At 49.5% G+C, this 20,678-nt stretch overlaps 1 protein-coding gene across 2 annotated transcripts; it reads right to left on the bottom strand.

The window, feature by feature from the left end:
* Positions 1–2,179: 2,179 nt before the first annotated feature.
* Positions 2,180–20,678, bottom strand: AQP10 (aquaporin 10). Of its 2 annotated transcripts, none has more exons than XM_083477332.1 (6): positions 20,351–20,678; positions 11,919–12,045; positions 7,416–7,553; positions 6,431–6,549; positions 5,387–5,604; positions 2,180–3,758 (listed from the first exon to the last, which is right to left on the bottom strand). In XM_083477332.1, the coding sequence occupies exons 1-6, from the start codon at positions 20,453–20,455 to the stop codon at positions 3,482–3,484; spliced, it is 984 nt and encodes a 327-aa protein (XP_083333458.1). In that variant the 5' UTR covers positions 20,456–20,678; the 3' UTR covers positions 2,180–3,481. The 2 variants fall into 2 exon arrangements, with proteins under 2 accessions (XP_083333458.1, XP_083333459.1); XM_083477333.1 differs by lacking the exon at positions 20,351–20,678 and adding an exon at positions 12,714–13,096.

The following is a 20,678-nucleotide window of genomic DNA, read 5'->3' as shown; positions in this document are numbered from 1 at the left end:
TTCTGTGATTCTCTTCGTCTAGCGGTTTTTTCGTCTTGTGAAGCAAGCCCATTGACGGATTAGCGGATTAGCGCTATTAGCGCTATTAGCGCTATTAGCGCTATTAGCGGCTTTTAGCGGCTTATCATCTTATTGGATCAGCTGATAAGCGGCTTAGCGGCTTAGAAAAAGGGGGGAGGGGGAAAAAACCGCAGGAACTCGCAAGACATTTTCGTCTTGCAAAGCAAGCCCATAGGAGATTTCGTTTTGCGAAGCACCTCCAAAACGGAAAACTCTTTCGTCTAGCGAGTTTTCCGTCTTGCGAGGCATTCGTCTTGCGGGGCACCACTGTATCTAAGACCTCAAAATTCCTATCACACCTCTGTCGCACAGCCTTCCTCTGGGCCCTAGCCTGCTCTCTTGGAGCGCTAGCCGCCGTGGAGTAGGCTCAGGTCAGGCCGGGGCTCAGCCATGTGTCCTTGCTCTCCCGGTGCTCCCCTACCTTTCCTAAGTGGCGGCAGCGGTGCAGCAAAGTCGGGGCTCCCCTCTTTTTTCTCCTTCCTCTTTCTCTCTCTTCCTTCTCTCCTCCTTCTCCCTGCGTTGGCTCCGGGGTTTTTCTAGTCCTGGAGCGCCACTGGGCAGTTGGCCGGGTGGCCAGGCACTCTCGCTCCCAGCTCGATTTGGGTCGCCGGGAGGGGGCTGTCAATGGTTCCCCCAGTTGACGCGCCGGGCATCCCCGGTTCCCTCTTGGCAGTGGTGGTGGCAGCGGCAGTCTCAGCAGCCTGGAGCCAGCCTGGTAGCGCAGTTGGCTCTGGCTGGCTTCAGGAGCTGCCCGCTGCCGTGGTGCCCGCCATTTTGCCTCGCCGGAAGTCCCCATATGATGTGTCTTGTGCCATTGAACCAATCACACAACATTCATTCCCTACTAATAAATCTACAACACTTAAAATATAAATCCGGGGATAATAATAATAATAATAATAATTTATTATTTGTACCCCACCCATCTGTCTGGGTTTCCCCAGCCACTCTGGGCGGCTTCCACATTAAATGAAATCCGGGGACATTCCAGGGACGGATTTTGTCCAGGGACAGATTTGTAAATCCGGGGACTGTCCCCGGGAAATGGGGACATCTGGTAACCATACTCCAGTGTCCTCCCAGCCCCTCTGTGCCCTTCCACCCCGGCTTCATCCATCCCTCTGCTGCCTCCTCTTTCTCTTCACCCTGCCCTCCCTGACTTCTTGCAAATCTGGGGTTGTGACTCTGTGCGACGACAGCTTTGCATTCCTATATGTATAGGAAGATACTTCATTGGGCTTCATTACACACAAATACACACAAATGACAGCAAATGTGGCCTAGTGGATTCAGAGCTGGGAGAGACCTGGGTTCGAATCCTCCCACTCAGCCATGAAGCACCCTGAGTGACCTCGGGTCAGCCACTGTCTGTCAGTCTAAGTCTACCTCATAGGGTGGAGCTGCTATTTGTTGTTCCTCAACCGGCAGCCTCGCAAGGGTGTGACTTTGGTAGGGAACCCCTGATGTCTTATGTCGTTATGTAGAATGACAGGTTTTCAAGGTACTGCCCGGCGCTGCGGTAGTTTAGTTTTTCGACCTAGCTGTGGAATGCACCCATTCAGCTCTGGAAGAAAGGTTGGTACTGTTCTTCACCCTCCCATGGCATGCTCTCGGTCTCTGCCACCTGACACACTCCAAGGTGTAGCCTGGTCTGCATCCTGCACCCAGATTAAGCCTTGGAATCCCTTTTGGGATGTGGTTCTAAAAGATGCAGTTTAACAACCACAGAGCACCTCTGAGCATATACAGAGTGCGGCACCTGAGAGAGCCAAAACCTGACGGGGGTGGAGAGAATTAAGACGCCTTTTGTGTCACAGCAGAGATGGGAAACTTGTGGCCGTCCAGGAGCTGTTGGACTCCAACTCCTATCAGCCCCAGGCAGTGTGGCCCAATGGTCAGGGATGATGGGAGTTGGAGCTCAGGAACAGATTCTTTTGCTGTCCTAGAACAATCCCGTCCCAACCAATCAGGAATCACATATTAAATGTACCCACAGAGGTAAAAAGCAGGGCTGGGGATCCAGTGGTCAGGGAAGGTAGGAGCTGAAGTTCAACGATGTACAGAGTGGGGCCAAGTTTCCCACCTCTGTGTTAGAGGGCTTTTCCCAGCACCCTACGTATTTTAGAAACCATTTTTCATTTTATTTCATCCTTTCATCTCGTTACAATACAGCGATCGATAAAAAGCATTTAAACAATTCATCCATCAGAACAGCAGCAAGAAAACATCGAATAAAATTAACAGAACACACACACACACACACACACACACACACACACAGAACACAAGTCATCATAGCAGCATTAGGTCAAGTAAGTTGCATTGTGCCAAGGCAAACCATTGCTCCATGTAACTCACTATTGTCTAGCCTCAGGAATGGGGGAAACCTGCGTATCTCCAGACGCTACTGGACTACAACTCCCATCATCCCTGACCATTGGCCCTATTGGCTACGGCTGATGGGAATAGGAGGAAGGCAGCCACTTCCTCTTGGTCTATGGTGATTGGCAGCCTTCCCCAGCCAATGGTGGCTGGTGCTCATTGGGGCTAGTGGGGCAGAAGGTAGGGAGCCTGACAGCAGGTGGCGCCAGAGGCAATGAGTGGCTAAGTCAACTCATTCTAGTTTCATCCCCATCCTCCTTCCTGTCATGTTCCGCAACCGTAACGCTGTGTATTAAGGCCATATTCACAAAACACATTTAAAGTGCTATGATACCGCTTAAAACAGTCATGGCTTCCCTCCAAATAATTCTGGGAGCTGTAGTTTGCTCTGGTTGCTGAGCGTTGTTCGGAGACTCCCCTCACGGAGCTACAATTCCCAGAGTTCACTGCAAAGATGGATGAATTGCTGAACCACTCTGTCAAATGTTGTTCTGGGAAGGGAATAGAACTACAGTTCCCAGAATTCTTTAGGGTGAAACCATGACAGCCCCTGCCCTGCAGGATAGAGCCTTCCTCCCCCAATACAATAAAAAAAGTAGGCACTGAGCAAATATTTCAAGAGTGGTCGTTCCGCAGTGGTGCCACCACAAAAAAGGCCCCGTCTCTGGTTGCTGCCATTGTATAATCCCCAAAGGTGGGAGTCATTCTGCGCACGACCTCAGGTGATGATTTTAGCAAGCGATAAAGTTCATCTATGGTAAGGTTACCAGATATTTTTTTTCAATGAATCCGGGGATTCAGTGGATTTTGTATGGGAACTGATTTGTAAATCCGGTGACTGTCCCCAGGAAACGGGGATGTCTGGTAACCTTAATCTATGGGGGAAAGCGGTCCTTTGTCATTCCAAAACATCGCTCTTTTGTGTGGAATTCACACACCCAGAGACCTACATCAGCCACAAAACCAACAGCAACAACTCCATCCAATATATAAAAACGAAAGGATTAAGTCTCTCGCCTCTTCCGGCGCCTGTCCCATTTCAAAAGGAACTTGAAGTTTCCAATTTGTTATGGCCCCCGTCCGGGGGGTTTCCTGTACTCCCGCCTGTCCAATCCTCTGCGTATTTATTCACGGCATAAATCGAGATCTCCGTATCCTTTTCTGTCCCTGGGTGATGCTTCTTGGCGGTCAAGGTCTCTTCCTCGTCCTGGGACGGCAGGTGGTGAAACTCCACCCCGAGCTCATACAGAGCCGTCCCAATGGTGGCCCCCACCATCGGAGCCACGACCGGAACCCAGCACCAGTAGTTTCCAGCACTGGAAAGATAAAGCAGAGTGGTGACTGGTGGCAGAGATGGAGCCGTGTGGAGACAATTTGGAAAGGAGGTGAGTGTGTCACAGAATCATAGCATCACAGAGTTGGAAGGGACCCTGCACGTCAGTCCAAGCCCCTGCAATGCAGGGTTAATTTTTTTATTTTTCCCCCCAAGGTGGGTCTCAAACCCACAACCCTGAGATTCAGAGCCTAATGCTCTACTGACTGAGCTATCCCAGCAGTGGCTTTCTATGGAAACCTCCCTACAGGGGGCATGGCTGTGGACCCTCCAAATCGACCATTGCTCTGCCCTGCTCAGGGACGCAGGTGGCGCTGTGGGTTAAACCACAGAGCCTAGGACTTGCCGATCAGAAGGTCGGCGGTTCGAATCCCCATGACAGGGTGAGCTCCCGTTGCTCAGTCCCTGCTCCTGCCAACCTAGCAGTTCGAAAGCACGTCAAAGTGCAAGTAGATAAATAGGTACCTCTCCGGTGGGAAGGTAAACAGCGTTTCCATGCGCTGCTCTGGTTGGCCAGAAGTGGCTTAGTCATGCTGGCCACATGACCCGGAAGCTGTACGCCGGCTCCCTCGGCCAATAAAGCGAGATGAGCGCTGCAACCCCAGAGTCAGTCACAACTGGACTTAACAGTCACGGGTCCCATTACCTTTACCTGCCCTGCTCATCAGCACAAAGAGACCTTGTATGTTGTCAGGTGGCTGAGGATCAGGACAGGGAAAAGTCCCTACCAACTGCTTCTTATTCAATATTCACAGAGAGGGGCTTGGAAAGGCAGCCTCTTGGAATAATGGTATTGCCCCGAGTGAGTCTCCACCCCCTCCCTCTCTCCCATCACGCATCACCACTACAGGTGGTGAAAGGTGCCCTTTGCCTTTGAGCTCTTTGCTCTCCTACTTTCAAGTCTCGCCAGGTTCTAGGAGAAGGTTAGTGTTAGGTGTGTGTGCAGGAGCCAGGCCCTGTGACCAGTAGGACTTTGCAGGACTGGGGCCTTCCTAAGTTTGTTCTGAAGAGGCAAGGCGCGGCCGCACAGGTGAGGTCAATTGGTAACTCACAGCACCTGGGGGCAAGAGCCGGGAAGGGATATAAGGGTCAGCATTTCCCTTCGGCTCTTTGCCACAGCAACACGTTTACTGCCTTGCTGCGTTTGGCTCCTTGACTCCTTGCTTCTTGATCCTCAGACCCCTGACTTCGTGACTCCTGGCTTCCTGACCCTCGGACCCTTGGCTTCCCGACTCCTGGCTTCTGGACCCCCATTCCTGCTCCCACCCTGCCATCTTGCCCCCGGTCCTGAAGTCCCCTGCTGGGACGTCGATCGCCCGTGAACCAGACTGTGACAGTGGGTCTGGAATGCTTTCTAAAGACACTGTGTCCGTCAGCTATCGCCCCTCTGGCGCGTCTTCTTCTTCCTCCTCTCCCATTATTTCCCAGCTTTCCCCCCTCATCGGCCTCTGAGCTGTGACCTCCTTCAACCCCCTGTAGCAATTCTGAATTGTCACCTTCTTCTCTGGAAAGGTCAGGCTGGGGAGAAGGTCTCCACCATTCCCCAGTCCCTGACACACACACACACACACATGCAACTGGGCGCCGCCTCCTCGCCCCTCGCGCACTCACCTGAACACCTGAGGCCCCCATCCGGCCAGGTAGGTGAAGAGTCGTGGGCCCAGGTCCCGGGCTGGGTTAATGGCGCACATACAGTTGGCTCCCATTGCCAAGCCGAGAGCAGTGACCAGCAAGCCCGCCGCGATGGGCTCCAGTCCATGTGGGATGCGCCTGTTGCGGGAGTCGATAATGGCCAGGATGCCCAATATCAGCACCCCGGTGCCCAGGACCTGATGAGGGGAAGAGGGTGGAGGGAGGACAGGACATCAACCAAAGCACAGGGGCATCGGAAACCACCAGAGACCAGCCTATTCGTTTATCCAGGCCCCGGAGACTCAGCACCAGTCTGAGAAGGGCCTTCTCGGTGGTGGCGCCCGCCCTGTGGAACGCCCTCCCACCAGATGCCAAAGAAATAAACAACTATCTGACTTTTAGAAGACACCTGAAGGCAGCCCTGTTTAGGGAAGCTTTTAATATTTGAAGAATTATTGTATTTTAATATTTTGCTGGAAGCTGCCCAGAGTGGCTGGGGAAACCCAGCCAGATGGGTTGGGTATAAATAATAAATTATGATTATTATTATTATTATTGTTACAGTGGTACCTCAGGTTAAGACCTTAATTTGTTCCAGAAGTCCGTTCTTAAGAAGAAACTGTTCTTAACTTGAGGTACCACTTTAGCTAATGGGGCCTCCCACTGCTGCCACGCGATTTCTGTTCTCATCCTGAAGCAAAGTTCTTAACCTAAGGTACTATTTCTGGGTTAGCGGAGTGTCTGTAACCTGAAGTGTCTGTAACCTGAAGCGTCTGTAACCCGAGGTACCACTGTATTATTATTATTATTATTATTATTATTATTATTATTACTCCTCGCACTTGGAGGTGCCGGGATTGAACCTGGGACCTTCTGCATGCAAGTCTGGTGCTCTAACCACTGAGCCACGGCAAATGAATGGAGCAGCGGCAGAGCAATTGGACATATGGGATGCATCGCCCTGAGCGAAGGATGCTTCCGTCTCTGGGCAGCGCTGGGAGTTCTAGGGACGGCTGGCCCTACCTGGTCGAAGAAGCCATTGCCAAGTGACAGGTAGGGAGCTGGGTAGGTGGCAAAGATGGAGGCGGTTTCACGGGGTCCGGTGACTGCAAGGGTCCCGTTGCTATAGCTGTGGATGGCGTCTGCGGAGAGAAAAGCCAGTGGCCATGAGGCTTAGCTTTATAGGAAGAGAAGCCAAAGGGGGAAAAGAGAGCAGCAGCCCTGCTCCGTCAGTTCAGCTGAGAATCCACTTTCATGTGATTCCTGACCAGTTTACATTCCCAACTGGTCATTATAAGGACTACCATGTAACTTCGGCATCTGATTCCAATGCATTTTTGTTCATCCTCTCCCCTTCTCAACGCTTTTTCCTTTTCTGCTGTGTCTCTTTAGATTGAAAGCCTGCAGGCAGGGATTTTTTCTCCCTACGTGTCATCGTTCTTACGCAGGGGTCAGCAAACTTTTTCAGCAGGGGGCCGGTCCACTGTCCCTCAGACCTTGTGGGGGGCTGGACTAGACTTTTTGGGGGGGAGGAAATATGAACGAATTCCTATGCCCCACAAATAACCCAGAGATGCATTTGAAATAAAAGGACATGTTCTACTCATGCAAAAACACACTGATTCCCAGACTTCCTGCAGGCCGGATTTAGAAGGCGGTTGGGCTGGATCCGGCCCCCGGGCCTTAGTTTGCCTACCCATGTTCCTACGGCAGAAGCATTTTAAGTAAATGAATAAATATGCAGTGAGCCTCACCACTTGCCATTTCATACCCTACGGCTGCCAAGGAATGCTTTTGAGCGTCAATAGCAAACTTCGCAGCGCAATTATGGCTTTTCTAGTATATCTGGTATATCTTTAACCCAAAGACTGGCTTTTACATCAGCAGAAGATGAGCTGGGCAGAGTCAATGAATACAGACACGGCGAGGCAGGGGAATGTGTCATAAGCCGAGCTTGAAATGCGCCTTTTATTTTCCCCATTGTGAAAACTCTGGGAGATAACGTTACCGTAATAAAGCATGTAGACGGTGCCTGCGCCCAAAAAGGCTCCCATAGTCTGAACAACAGAGAAGATGGGGAGTTTCCACCAGGGGCATTGGCCAAGCAGACACATGGTGAGCGTAAAGGCTGGATTTAAGTGCCCTCCTGTAAGAGAGAGAGAGAATCGTAGAATTGTAGAATCATAGAGTCATAGAGACACATCTAGTCCACCTCCCCTGCGATGCAAGAATATTTTTAGCTCAATGTGGGGCTCGAATGCACAACCCTGAGGTCATGAGTCTCATGCTCTACCGACCCCCGTGTTTGAAATCCTGTTCCGTATGTTCTCTCGCTTCTGAAATTGCACTTTGCACATGCCCTTTGCAGGACTAGGAACTTAGGCTGCACATACACACCATACTGTATATTTAAAGCAAATTATTCCCCCTAAAGGGACGTGGGTGGCGCTGTGGGTTAAACCACAGAGCCTAGGACTTGCTGATCAGAAGGTTGGTGGTTTGAATCCCTGTGACGGGGTGAGCTCCTGTTGCTCGGTCCCTGCTCCTGCCAACCTAGCAGTTCGAAAGCACACCAGTGCAAGTAAATAAATAGGTACCGCTCCGGCGGGAAGGTAAACGGCGTATCCTACGCTGCTCTGGTTCACCAGAAGCAGCTTGGTCATGCTGGCCACATGACCTGCTGTACGCTGGCTCCCTCGGCCAATAAAGCGAGATGAGCGCCGCAACCCCAGAGTCACTCACGACTGGACCTAATGATCAGGGGTCCCTTTACCTTCTACCTTTTTATTCCCCCTAAAGAATCCTGGGAACCACAGTTCGTTCAGGGCGCTGTGAATTGTAGCTCTGTGAGGGGTAGGCGCCTCTCCGCTTGTGAGAGTTCACCCATCGTTTCAGGCCTATACAGGTCCACTGTTTCTTAGACCTTGGGGGGGGGGGCTGGGCTATGAACGAATTCCTATGCCCCACAAATAACCCAGAGATGCATTTTAAATAAAAGGACACATTCTATTCATGTAAAAACATGCTGATTCCTGGACTGTCTGTGGTCCGGATTTAGAAGGCGATTGGGCCGGATCCGGCCCCCAGCCCTTAGTTTGCCTACCCATGGTATAGATAATACTACACTCACCTCTTCTTCTGAGTAGTGGTGCAAATCAGCCCCAGGCAGAGGGAACTAAGCATGTCAAAAACTAGTGCCCATTGGAGACTGGTAGGGTGGAAGGCAGGGAGCCTAACAGCAGGTGGCGCCAGAGCCAATGACAGGCAGGGCCAGCTAATTCTAGATTTGCCCCATCCTCCTCCTCCTCCTCTTCCCTTCTGAGTTCTACAAGGGGCAAAACTGAGACTAAGAAAGAGCAAGAGGAGGGAGCTGGCAGGCAGGGGCACTCCCTGGACCGATTGCAAGTAGGAAAGGGGCTGCAGACCGAGGCTGGCAGAGGAGTGTCCCATGCCCCCTAATGGACACAGCCTCCGGCCACCCAATGCCTCTTGGTAAAACTCCCTACCAGGACTTGATGGAAACAGCCCTTTGAAACCCAAATGTTTGTTCCCTGCACCAGAGCCTCAGCAGGTACAATGGCACTGGCCATGGAGGCTCCATTGAGCTATCGGGGTTAATAATAATTACTGGTAGCTGGTCATAAGGTGGCTGAGTCATAGCTCCGGGAGCTAAGGTTGGCAGAGATAACAGGGACCAGAGGCGATAAGGAGCTTGCAGTCGACAGAAATCAATCCCCGGAGAATAAATATTTGGCAAGCACCTCCACGTGGCTTCCCCAGGTCTGGAAAGTGAGGTCTTTTCAGAGGAAGGACCAGGGAAGCAGGAGCGGCCCAATCCCCAGCAAGCATCCCCATAAGTGACAGAGAAGAAATCTGATGCGGGCCTTCAACAACTTCATGTGCATTTTCTGAAACAATGCACAAAACTGGGACGCAGCCATCCTCTGAAGTTTGTGCTTCGCCACATTTTGCAATGCAGCTAAGCCGCGTGTACAAAAATGCATACACAGGGGTAAGGTAAAGGTAAAGGGACCACTAGGTCCAGTCGTGGCCGACTCTGGGGTTGCGGCGCTAATCTTGCTTTATTGGCTGAGGGAGCCGGCGTACAGCTTCCGAGTCATGTGGCCAGCATGACTAAGCCATTTCTGGCGAACCAGAGCAGCGCACGGAAACGCCGTTTACCTTCCCGCCGGAGCGGTACCTATTTATCTACTTGCACTTTGACGTGCTTTCGGACTGCTAGGTGGGCAGGAGCAGGGACTGAGCAATGGGAGCTCACCCCATCGCGGGGATTCGAATTGCCGACCTTCTGATCGGCAAGCCCTAGGCTCTGTGGTTTAGACCACAGCACCACCCATGTCCCGTATACACCTGGGTAAAACGTGCATATAATAGCACGTTAGGGAAGGTGGCTCTGCAAAGATGTCTCTGTTAAGATGAAAGGCTCCAAAGGATAAAAAGAAGATGACTTTGACAATATAAGGTGTTGCTTTAATTTCTTATGTGAATAAATCTAGCCGAACTATAACTCCTCCATCAGCCCATGGGACTTTCTGGAAGGACTCTTTAAAGTTTATATGCTTGTTCATTATTGCAACAGCTGCGTTGTGAATCTGCTTATTGTTTGTTACTATGGACACACCTTCCAAATGTCCCCATTTTCCAGGGACGTCCCTGATTTAGAGAAGCCATTTTGATTTGATCCTGGAATGTCCCACTTTTCCTTAGGATGTCCCTATTTTCACCGGAGAAATGTTGGCGGGTATGGAGTTATCTGACCCCCGAGTCGTCTGAAGGCAATCTTGTATAGGGAAGGTTTTTTATGTTTAATGTTTTATTATGTTTTAATACATGTTGGAAGCTGCCCAGAGTGGCTGAGGCAAGACAGTTGGGTGTGTATAAATAGTAAAATTATCATTATGGAAATAGGACATCCCTATTTTCATCAGAGAAGTGTTGGAGGATGCTTGCCCATTTTGAAAACCTTTGAATAAAAATATTTACCCATATTGAAAAATATGTCTCTATCAGGCAAAATCATATACAAAATTCATATACAAAATTCAGAAACAGGCAGAGAATTTCAAAGGATGGTCGTGTCTTGGCTACGGTATTGTTTCAGAAAGAGCCACAGAGGTAGGTTTTCCACTTCTGATCTTTCTAACCCGCACAGTTTCAAGCCTAAATTCTGTTCCAACACTAAGGACTAGCAACTTGCATATTCGAAAACAAAACAGCTAGAAAGCCGCTACGATCAGCAAACTACAGGCTGAGTTCAACACTGTATTCTGCGCCTCAGATTCAGGGTCGGATTTGGGTTTGATGAGGCCCTAAGCTACTGAAGGCAATGGGCCCTTTATATGTCCAGCTGCCCTTTGTCAACAACAAATTGTCCCTGTTTTATGTGTTGAATATATGCTATATGGTAATTTAGGGACCTCATAGGTATCTAATGCCATTTTCCACTGTTGCTGTATGTACTGTAGGTTTTATTATATTTCTTTTTTCTCATATTTTGGAAATGTACATCCAGGTTTTTTCTCCTTTAATTTTTTTTGGGTGCCCCCAAGAGAGTGGGGCCCTGAGCTATAGCTTGATTAGCTTATACATAAATCCGGCACTGCTCAGATTTTCCAGGCTTAACTTGTGCCCTTGCCTTTGCAAAACAAAATAAACTATGAAATTTGCTGCTGCTGCTTCTTTTTTTAAAAGGATTTATAGATAGTAGGGACGCGGGTGGCGCTGTGGGTTAAACCACAGAGCCTAGGGCTTGCCGATCAGAAGGTCGGCGATTCGAATCCCCGTGATGGGGTGAACTCCCGTTGCTCGGTCCCTGCTCCTGCTGACCTAGCAGTTCAAAAGCACGTCAGAGTGCAAGTAGATAAATAGGTACCGCTCCGGCGGGAAGGTAAATGGCATTTCCGTGCGATTGTTCTGGTTCACTTAGTCATGCTGGCCACATGAGCTGGAAGCTGTACGCTGGCTCCCTCGGCCAGTAAAGCGAGATGAGCGCCGCAACCCCAGAGTCGGTAACGACTGGACCTAATGGTCAGGGGTCCCCTTTACCTTTACCTCTATCTTTACTGGAGGTGAGAGGGACGCAGGTGGCACTGTGGTCTAAAGCACAGAGCCTAGGGCTTGCTGCCATTGCTCGGTCCCAGCTCCTGCCCACCTAGCAGTTCCAAAGCACGTCAAAGTGCAAGTAGATAAATATGTACCACTCCGGCAGGAAGGTAAACGGCCTTTCCGTGCGCTGCTCTGGTTTGCCAGAAGCGGCTTAGTCAAGCTGGCCACATGTACGCCGGGTCCCTCGGCCAGTAAAGCGAGATGAGCGCCGCAACCCCAGAGTCGGCCACGGCTGGACCTAATGGTCAGGGGTCCCTTTACCTTTTTATAAGGAGATAAACACTGCAGCTCTCCCCCACAATTGCCCGAAATTTTGAGCGATGCCTGGACCAAGTGCCTGCCCCATCCCCCGGGCTTGTGCACGAGAGAACCTCCCCTTTCTCACCGGAAACTCCTCCCGAAACGTGGATGGCTACCATCACAGCAATTCCACCTGCTAGGGCTGAGCTAAAATAGCCACCCTTCGTCCCTTCGCTGGTGGTGGCCTGCGCAGATGCGCTCAGAGTAATCACCTGGGAAAGAGAGAGAGAGAAAAGAATGAGGGAAAAGACCTTTGGGAGAATCTTTGCCCTGGGTCAACACTCCTGTATCATGCCCACGTTGTCCCTCCCAGGTGGTGATGGGAACCTTGTTTACCCTGGCGCCAATCATCTTCCTTTTTTTGATGGTCATGGGGTGGAAGCGATGGGCTATGGTAGCGATGGCGAAACTTTTAGAGATCGGGTGCCCAAATTGCAGCCCCAAACCCACTTATTTATTGCCAAGTGCCAACATGGCAATTTAATCTGTATATCTCATTTCCCCCCCCCCCATGTGTTTCATGTTTCTTCTTCATGACTGCTGTTGTAATAAAAAATCCTTCATAAAAGCTACTGCATTACGGTCTTCAATAAATTATCTTTCCATCAGTATATAATTTTATGGCATAACTCAGTGCTTTCTTTCTTAAAAAATGTTTAGGGGCACTCTCGTTTTGGCTCAAGAAAATCACCACCAGGGAAAAATAAATACAGTTCAAATCGAGGGAAATAAAGACAGTGAATTTCTTGTCCCGTTAAATTCGCAAAATGTTTAGGAGTATGCGTCCCCCTGTGTCACCACAGGGGGGGGGGAAGCACAAGTATTACTCCAAAACTAAGTGGTGTTAATGAGCCATCAAACCTCGGAAATAAAGTGGTACCTCTGTTTGTGAACGGGATCCGTTCCGGAGGCCCGTTCGCAACATGAAAAGAGCACAACCCGCAGCAGCACGTCTGCATATGTGCTGGTTGCGATTCGCCGCTTCTGCGCATGCACGTGATGTCATTTTGAGCATCTGCACATGCATGAGCGGTGAAACCCGGAAGTAACCCTTTCCAGTACTTCCGGGTCGCCGCGGGACATAACCTGAAAGAACATAACATGAAGCGGACATAACATGAGGTATGACTGTACATTTTCCCCAGAAGGTTTCACAATTTTGGCCACTAGTGTACACTGGAGGGTGTACGAAGAGCCTCCCTCTCCCAATTTTTAATATGAGATAATAATGATTGTCTGCGTGTGCACATACAAATATGAATAAATAAATAAACCTATCCAGATGGGCAGGGCATTATTATTATTATTATTATTATTATTATTATTATTATTATTATTATTATTTTGCCATTTCTTTGGCTGCTGTTTGATCGCACAGAATGAATTTATCTTGTTGGCTTCCGCAAGAAAGCCCAGCGAACATGTAAACCCCTTCTTAGGTTGCTTACTGACCTGGGAGTTAAGCCATGCTGAACTCAAGGCGGCTTACTCCTGAGTAGGAAAAACAGACTGGCAGGAGGCCCTGGTGCATCAAAAGTCTGCTCAGCCTCTCATTCACTCACCAGGCCCTAGTGCCACCCCCGGCACGGAAGCTACAGCTATCATAGAATCCTACAGTTAGAAGAGACGACAAGGGCCATCGAGTCCAACCCCCTGCCAAGCAGGAAACACCATCAGAGCACTCCTGACATAGGGTTGTCAAGCCTCTGCTTAAAGACCTCCAAAGGAGGAGACTCCACCACACTCCTTGGCAGCAAATTCCACTGTCAAACAGCTCTTACTGTCAGGAAGTTCTTCCTAATGTTTAGGTGGAATCTTCTTTCTTGTAGTTTGGAACCATTGCTCCGTGTCCGCTTCTCTGGAGCAGCAGAAAACAACCTTTCTCCCTCCTCTATGTGACATCCTTTTATATATTTGAACATGGCTATCATATCACCCCTTAACCTCCTCTTCTCCAGGCTAAACATGCCCAGCTCCCTTAGCCGTTCCTCATAAGGCATCGTTTCCAGGCCTTTGACCATTTTGGTTGCCCTCCTCTGGACACGTTCCAGTTTGTCAGTGTCCTTCTTGAACTGTTGTGCCCAGAACTGGACTCTGCTGGGGCGACGGCGCACGTGACCACAGAGAGGGCTCCGAGTGCCCTTTCTGGCAAGCGTGCCATAGGTTCACCACCACTGGCCTATGGGGTCCTGGATTTTGGTTGCCAGCTGGCAAAGTGATAAAAATGTACCTAGAAAGAAGAGCGTTGGAAGTTGCACCCTACGGAGTCTGTAATAAATGATAATAATTTTAATATTTATATGCCACCCATCTGACCAGGTCGGCCAAGTCACTCTGGGCTGCTCCCAACAAAACACACTCAAACATCAACCATTAAAATCTTCTCTGAACAGCGCCGCCTTCTGATGTCTTCCAAACGTCAAATCATTGTTTAATCAGGACTAGGGAGTCCCTTGCCCCCACCTGCCTGCTCCCTGTCTCCCAGAAATCATACTTCTGTCTTTTCAGGATTCAACCTCAATCCACTGACTGCCACCCATCCTCCAAGCGTCACTGCCAACCCATCGGAACATCGGTCGTGGGGCAGGATTTTGTATTTGAAGTCGAATTGATCCAATCGGAACGCTCTGAAACGGTGTGGAAACTGGTATCTTTCAAAACCCCAGACAAACCACCGCTCCAAAATTAAAGCTTTAAAAATGCACCTATTAGGAGAAGCAGTGCAAAAAAACGAATCTGAGGAGTGCAGTCGCTGGCAAGGAAGTTAAACGTAAAGGTGAAGGAACCCCTGACTGTTAAGTCCAGCTGCGAACGACTCTGGGATTGTGGCGCTCATCTCGCCTTATTGGCCGGGGGAGCCGGCGTACAGCTTCCGGGTCATGTGGCCAGCATGACTAAGCCACTTCTGGCAAACCAGAGCAGCGCACGAAAACACCGTTTACCTTCCCGCCAGAGTGGTACCTATTTATCTACTTGACTTTGACATGCTTTTGAACTGCTAGGTTGGCAGGAGCTGGGACCGAGCAACGGGAGCTCACCACCGTCGTGGGGATTCGAACCGCCGACGTTCTGATTGGCAAGCTCTAGGCTCAGTGGTTTAGACCACAGCGCCACCCGCATTGTTACACACCAGCAAAATCAGGGGGGGGGCTTACTTCTGAGTAAAGAGCATGGGGTGAAGAGGCTTAGTGAGGAACCTATTTATTATTATTATTATTACTACTACTACTACTACTACTACTACTACTATTTCAAATGAGGAGAGGAGTGCCCAGGTTATCTCCCTGAAACACCTTCCAAGCAAGGGAACCTGAACTCTAGAACTATTTTTTGCATTCCAGAAGAGGTGGAAAACAAGCCTTTTGGACCCTGAACTTTGCCCCTCTGGCTCGCCCACTCCAGGGTCAGGTGCAATGCAGTTAAGCACCCATTGCCCATGAAGGCAGGTCCAGCATTAACAGCAAGACATCAAAGCGTGACAGGTAGCCAGACAGGAACCCCATTCCTAAAAGCATGTCTTCAGAGACAAAACTCTGATCCAGATGTTGCAAACAGCCAGTCTGCAGTGGCGTGCGGCAGCAAGAGCATTAATATCACCTAGGGCAACCGATGAACTCCTTTTTTATAATTTTTATTAATTTAAATTACACACACATACATAGAATTTACAAAGAATTTACAATCTCATACTACAAAAAGAAAATTAAAGAAAAAACAATTAAGAAACAAGAAAAGAAGAAAATACAGGAAAAAATAAAAAAGAAAAAGCAAATTTACATACATAAAAAAACACCTTAATCTTCCTAATTAATACTTAATTAAACTGATGAACTCCTATTGTTTCCTGGGTGATAACAAGGTCTTCAAGTTTTCTTTTTAGTTGGTGATGGATTAGCAGGGAGGAAGTCAGAGAATCCTCGGGGCTGCAGTTTTGGATTCTGTTTGGGGAGCTGGTTGTGTGTGTGTTGTCATGGTGGACTCCTGTATTTAAATCATTTACACTCCCAGCAAAGGCCAACATGCGCCTGAGCTCTTGAGGTCAGGTTTCAGGTAGGAAAGATGGGAAGATGTGATAGGGAGCTGACATGCCGCCACTGACTAGTCATCTAGACACCGATACCAGGGAAGATCCCAGAACGGTTAATTAAACAGATAATTGGCTGGTGAGCAATCGGGAAAGGATGCCGGGAGCATGGGTTTCTCAAAAACAAGTCATGGCAGATTATTCTCGTTTCTGTTATTGATAATTACAGGTTTCGTGGATCATAGGAATACTGTGGACATAAGTGTACCTTGATTTCAGTTAGGCTTTTGACAAAGTCCCCCATAATATTTTTGCAGAGAAGCTGGTAAAATGTGAACTGGACGAGATAACCATTAGATGGATTTGTAGCTGGTTGACTGACAGAACCCAAAGACGGCTCACGAATGGTTCTCCATCATCCTGGGAAAAGTGACAATGGCGGCATGCCACGCGGGGTCGCTCCTGGGCCCTTTGATGTCTTTATAAACACCTTGGATGAAATAAAAAATTCCTTCCAGTAGCACCTTAAAGACCAACTAAGTTAGTTCTTGGTATGAGCTTTCGTGTGCATGCACACTTCTTCAGATGAAGGCACTCAGGGGATGCTCATCAACTAAGCAGATGGTACCAAACTGGGAAGGGTAGCCAATGTCACTGAAGACAGAATCGGGTTTCGACATGGCATTGACAGATTGGAGAACTGGACTCAACCTAACAAAATGGATTTCAATGGGGACAAATGTTAAGATTCTGAACTTAGGCAGGAAGAACCAGCTGTACAAATATAAGATGGCGGACACCTGGCTTGCCAGTAGTAGTAGTAGTAGTAGTAATTTATTATTTATACCCCGCCCATCTGGCTGACTTTCCCCAGCCACTCTGGGCGGCTCCCATTCGAGTGTTAAAAACAATAAACAATAAAGCATTAAATATTAAAAACTTCCCTAAACAGGGCTGCCTTCAGATGTCTTTTAAAGATAAGATAGCTGCTTATTTCCTTCACATCTGATGGGAGGGCGTTCCACAGGGTGGGCGCCACTACCGAGAAGGCCCTCTGCCTGGTTCCCTGTAACTTGGTTTCTCACAGTGAGGGAACCGCCAGAAGGCCCTCAGCGCTGGACCTCAGTGTCCAGGCAGAACGATGGAGGTGGAGACACTCCTTCAGGTATTCTGGACCAAGGCTGTTTAGGGCTTGAAAGGTCAGCACCAACACTTTGAATTGTGCTCGGAAATATAATGGGAGCCAATGTAGGTCTTTCAAGACCAATGTTATGTGGTCTTGGCGGCCACTCCGAGTCACCAGTCTAGCTGCCGCATTCTGGATTAAATGCAGTTTCTGGGGCACCTTCAAAGGTAGCCCCACGTAGAGCGCGTTGCAGTAGTCCAAGCAGGAGATAACTAGAGCATGCACCACTCTGGCGAGACAGTCCACAGGCAGGTACAAGTGAAAAGGATCCAGGGGTTTTAGTAGACCACAAGATGAACATGAGTCAACAGTGTGATGCAGCAGCAAAAAAAGCTAATGCTATTCTAGGCTGCATCAACAGAAGTCGAGTGTCCAGATCAAGGGAAGTACCGTATTTTTTGCACCATAACACTCACTTTTTTCCTCCTAGAAAGTAAGGGGAAATGTCTGTGCGTGTTATGGAGCGAATGCCTGCGGGTGGCGATCTGCTGCAGTCGTGAGCAGAGGATCCATGGTTCCCCTTCCTTCCCTCCTCCGTGGTTACAAAGCATGGATCCACATGGATCCTCAGGGTTTTTGCATTGGGCTACTCCAAACTCACTGTCAGATCACATGTCTGTGGCCACAGCATGAACCACAAAAATCATATATCCACTATTTCGTTTAGAATATTTTTTTTCTTGTTTTCCTCCTCTAAAAACTACGTGCGTGTTATGGTCTGTTGCGTGTTATAGAGCAAAAAATACAGTAATAGTCCCATTCTATTCTGCCTTGGTCAGACCTGGAGTCCTGAGTTCAATTCTGGGAGCCACAATTTGAGAAGGAGATTGAGAAGCTGGAAGGTTTGCAGAAGAGATGATGATGATCAAGGGCCTTATGAGGAACGGTTGAGGGAATTGGGTATGTTTAGCCTGGTAGAGACTGAGAGGAGATATGATAGCCATCTTTCGATATCTGCAGGACTGTCACATAGAAGGATGGAGCAAGCCTGTTTTCTCCTCTTTGGACGTAAACCAATGGCTTTAAGTTACAAGAAATGAAATTGTGAGGTTTGGGAGTTGAGTTGAGAGTTGAGGTTTGGGAGTTGAAGAAGGAAGAGGGAGATTTAGGTGTGGGTTGGTAGAGTTGCATTGTGAGAGAGTGAGAGGAATTGTTAGGTGGAGTCAGATAGTTAGTTGGAATAATCAGTTTGGAGTTGTTAGGAACTAAGAATAGGAAACTGCCAAGAAAAAGTAACCGTAACCATAAGCTTGTTCCTCCATTTAAAAATAAACTTGATTATTTGTTTATGTTAACAACTGACTGGACTCCGTGTGTCCCCGTGAGATACGGGGTGGTGGCAGCGGAAAAAGCAGTCACAGTGGCGGCACAGGGTCAACAGACCGTCAAACGTCCGGGGGCCCTGTGTGTGATCGCCACAAACATCAGGAGGGAACTTTCTGACAGTAAGAGCTGTTCAGCCGTGGAGCGGACTTCCTTTAAAGGCGGCAGTGGGCTCTCCTTCCTTGGAGGTTTTTAAACAGAGGTCGGATGGCCATCTGTCATGTATGACCTAACTGAGATTCCTGTATTGCAGGGCGTTGGACGACTCTCAGGGTCCCTTCGAATTCTTCAGTTCTATGGTTACAGCCCTCATAGCTCTACACAGAAGTCAAACTTAAACAGGAACATAGCAAGCCACCTTCTTCCAAGTGAGACGATTGGGCCCATCTAGCTCAGTACTGTCTACACTGGCAGGCAGCAGCTCTCCAGGGTTTTCAGACAGGGAGAGTCTCCCAGCCCTGCCTGGAGTTTTCAGGGTTTGAATCTGGAAAAAACAGGTGCTCTACTGCTAAGCAAACGCCAGCCCTTCTCTGCAACATAGGGATTGTGTACCAGCTCCTGCCCACCTAGCAGTTCGAAAGCACGTCAAAGTGCAAGTAGATAAATAGGTACCGCTCCAGCGGGAAGGTAAATGGCATTTCCGTCGGCAGCTCTGGTTCACCAGAAGCAGCTTAGTCACGCTGGCCACATGACCCGGAAGCTGTACGCCGGCTCCCTCGGCCAGTAAAGCGAGATGAGCGTCGCAACCCCAGAGTCGGTCACGACTGGACCTAATGGTCAGGGGTCCCTTTACCTTACCAGCTCAGACTAGGGTTACCAGACGTCCCCGGATTCACAAATCTGTCCCCGGATTTATGCCTGGGGACTTCTGGTGAGGCAATATGGTGGGTGCCAGGGCGGCGAGGCAGCACTGGAGGTCCCGGCCACGTCAAAGTCCCAGCCAGCCAATCCGCTGGCTGGGGGGGGGGGCTATTTAAACCGAGGCAGGAGAGCTTCCTTCCGGCTTGCTTCCTTGATCAACACTCGCCCCGAAATCGCGCAGAGCCTGCAGCGCTCTTCTGCTGTGGGCTCTGTGCACCCAAGTTGGGGGGAGGCGAGCGAGGCGCTGAGGTGGTGAAGAAGAGGAAGAGAAGCGTAGAAAAGAGCTGCTCTGCATTGCGAGACAGAGAGAGACAGAGCTTTGTGTGTGTATTTTAATGTTTGTTTTCCCAAGACCAGCGAGTGCCTTTACTCAATCTCTCTCTCCCCCCCAAACCTCTTTTTGGGGGGGCATTTGTGAGTTTGTAGATGGGCCTAGGACTTGCCAATCAGAAGGTCGGCGGTTCGAATCCCCGCGACGGGGTGAGCTTCCGTTGCTCGGTCCCTGCTCCTGCCAACCTAGCAGTTTGAAAGCATGTCAAAGTGCAAGTAGTTAAATAGGTACCACTCCGGCGGGAAGGTAAACGGCGTTTCCGTGCGCTGCTCTGGTTCATCAGAAGTGGCTTAGTCCTGCTGGCCACATGACCCGGAAGCTGTACGCCGGCTCCCTTGGCTTATAAAGCGAGATGAGCGCTGCAACCCCAGTCGGTCACGACTGGACCTAATGGTCAGGGGTCCCTTTACCTTTACCTTAGATGGGCTTATCTGCCTTGTGACGAGGTGCACACCCAGCAACTTTGGGGTTCCCCCCAAAAAAGGTCAAGAACTCTGGGCAACCCATTTCCTAAAATAATAAAGCATGATTTATTTTTTTAAAGTGTCCCTAGATTCCTTGAAAAATATCTGGTAACCATAGCTCAGACTTATTCTTGTAGCTTAGCATTGTTGACACTGACTGCCAGTAGCTCTCCAGGGCTTAATTCAGGGTGGGGGCCCTCTCCCCAGCTCTGACTGGACTGAATCTGGAGCCTTCTGCATGCAAGACAGATGTCCTATCCCTAAGCTGCAGGTGCTTCGCCATCTACTGTTTCCCCTGCCCCCAAACCAGCAGATATTTGCAACTTACGATCAGCATGAAGACCCCCAGGAGCTCTGCGAGGCACTGGCGGAGGAGGAGGCTGCGGAGACGGAGGCAGGCTTGTGCTTTGGCTAAGAAGCGGGTGTAAATCATCGCCAGCCGGGAGAGAAAGCTTTCCGCAGGCAGATCAGAAATACAGAGGTGCGCGTAGCTGCATGGGAGCTGCTCTCGGGCTACCGGTGATAATAACTAATTATTCTCGGAACTCGTTGCTTAAATGCCCGGGGAAGTTATGTAAGAAGGGAGAACGGCAGCGTGCAGGCGAGGAAAAAGGGCATGGATCCCTCCGGCACCAGCCTCTCCCCAGAGTTGGAAT

Source organism: Podarcis liolepis, assembly GCF_965112155.1.
Source record: "Podarcis liolepis genome assembly, chromosome: 15".
Classification (NCBI taxonomy): domain Eukaryota; kingdom Metazoa; phylum Chordata; class Lepidosauria; order Squamata; family Lacertidae; genus Podarcis; species Podarcis liolepis.
This window is presented reverse-complemented; position numbering and strand designations above follow the sequence as displayed.

Bases quoted from the DNA above. Each gene is read 5' to 3' on its own strand.
- AQP10 (XM_083477333.1), bottom strand. From the start codon at position 12,947: ATGTCCGCTTCATGTTATGTTCTTTCAGGTTATGTCCCGCGGCGACCC. The intron at 12,046-12,713 runs GTACCACTTTAT...TCTCTTTCCCAG, and splicing joins GATCCCGTTCACAAACAGAG to GTGATTACTCTGAGCGCATC. The intron at 7,554-11,918 runs GTGAGAAAGGGG...TCTCTCTTACAG, and splicing joins CGTTTCGGGAGGAGTTTCCG to GAGGGCACTTAAATCCAGCC.